At 53.6% G+C, this 800-nt stretch overlaps 1 protein-coding gene across 1 annotated transcript; it reads right to left on the reverse strand.

The window, feature by feature from the left end:
• Positions 1-13: 13 nt before the first annotated feature.
• Positions 14-579, reverse strand: IGSF6 (immunoglobulin superfamily member 6; the record flags this gene model as incomplete). Its single annotated transcript, XM_015428803.1, has 1 exon — positions 14-579. A coding segment is annotated over one exon (566 nt), but the record flags the coding sequence as incomplete, so codon positions are not given.
• Between the last annotated feature and the right edge of the window lie 221 nt (positions 580-800).

Below are 800 nucleotides of genomic sequence, written 5' to 3' on the forward strand. Positions count from 1 at the left end.
TGATAAGCTCAGGCTAGTCTGGGCTATTCGGGTAGCTGTGGAAGGTGAGGCTGAGGTTTTTTGTGCCATTGAAGATGGCGGCGGTGTCGGGGGTGGGTGGGACAAAGAACAGCCGAGGAGAGGCACGCTTGGGAGGGAAAAAGAGCAATGCCGATTCTTGCCATAAGGGGTTTAGGATGGTGATGAGCGCCCAGATCCAAAATAGCCACCCACCTCGTATCGTTAACACGGTTCCTTCCCCGGTCTGCTTGGAGAGGGGGTCGCCTGAATTGGCAAACGCAACCCCACAGAAGTAAATGGCACTGTCCTCTATGTTGGCGTTGTTGATTGTAAGGGAAGCCCGCTTCTCCAGCACTGCGCTGGTGGCTTGGAACTTCTTGCTCTGTGTACATTTCGGCATGCACAGATCTTCGTGGGCGTGGGCCAGGTACCGGAACCAGAGGACTGTAGGAGAGGAGCCGTGGCACCCTTCCGTGGAAAAAGTGCATGGTATCGTAATGTTGCTCGAGGCAGTGTCAGCTTCCAGGGATTGAGGCTGAGTTACCGTGACTGCGCAAGGTGTACCCGCCGCGGCAGCTCCTGTTAAGAAACAATGAGTGTACCTTGATGAGAGAGGCAAAATTAAAACAGATCAGCAAGCCAGAAAGCAGGAGGGCTTGGGGTGACGGGGTGGGTGGGAAAGAAGCCAATCCACAGAATCAGAGCCCTTCTCTAGAGCTGCCATTTTGCTTACTCTAGGCAAGCAGGGATTGTGTGGAGAATTCAGAGTCCTGAATTTCTCTCTCTCTCTCTCTCTCTCT

The sequence above is a fragment of the Gekko japonicus genome, unplaced genomic scaffold (genome assembly GCF_001447785.1).
Source record: "Gekko japonicus isolate JY-2015 unplaced genomic scaffold, Gekko_japonicus_V1.1 scaffold53193, whole genome shotgun sequence".
Classification (NCBI taxonomy): Eukaryota; Metazoa; Chordata; class Lepidosauria; order Squamata; family Gekkonidae; genus Gekko; species Gekko japonicus.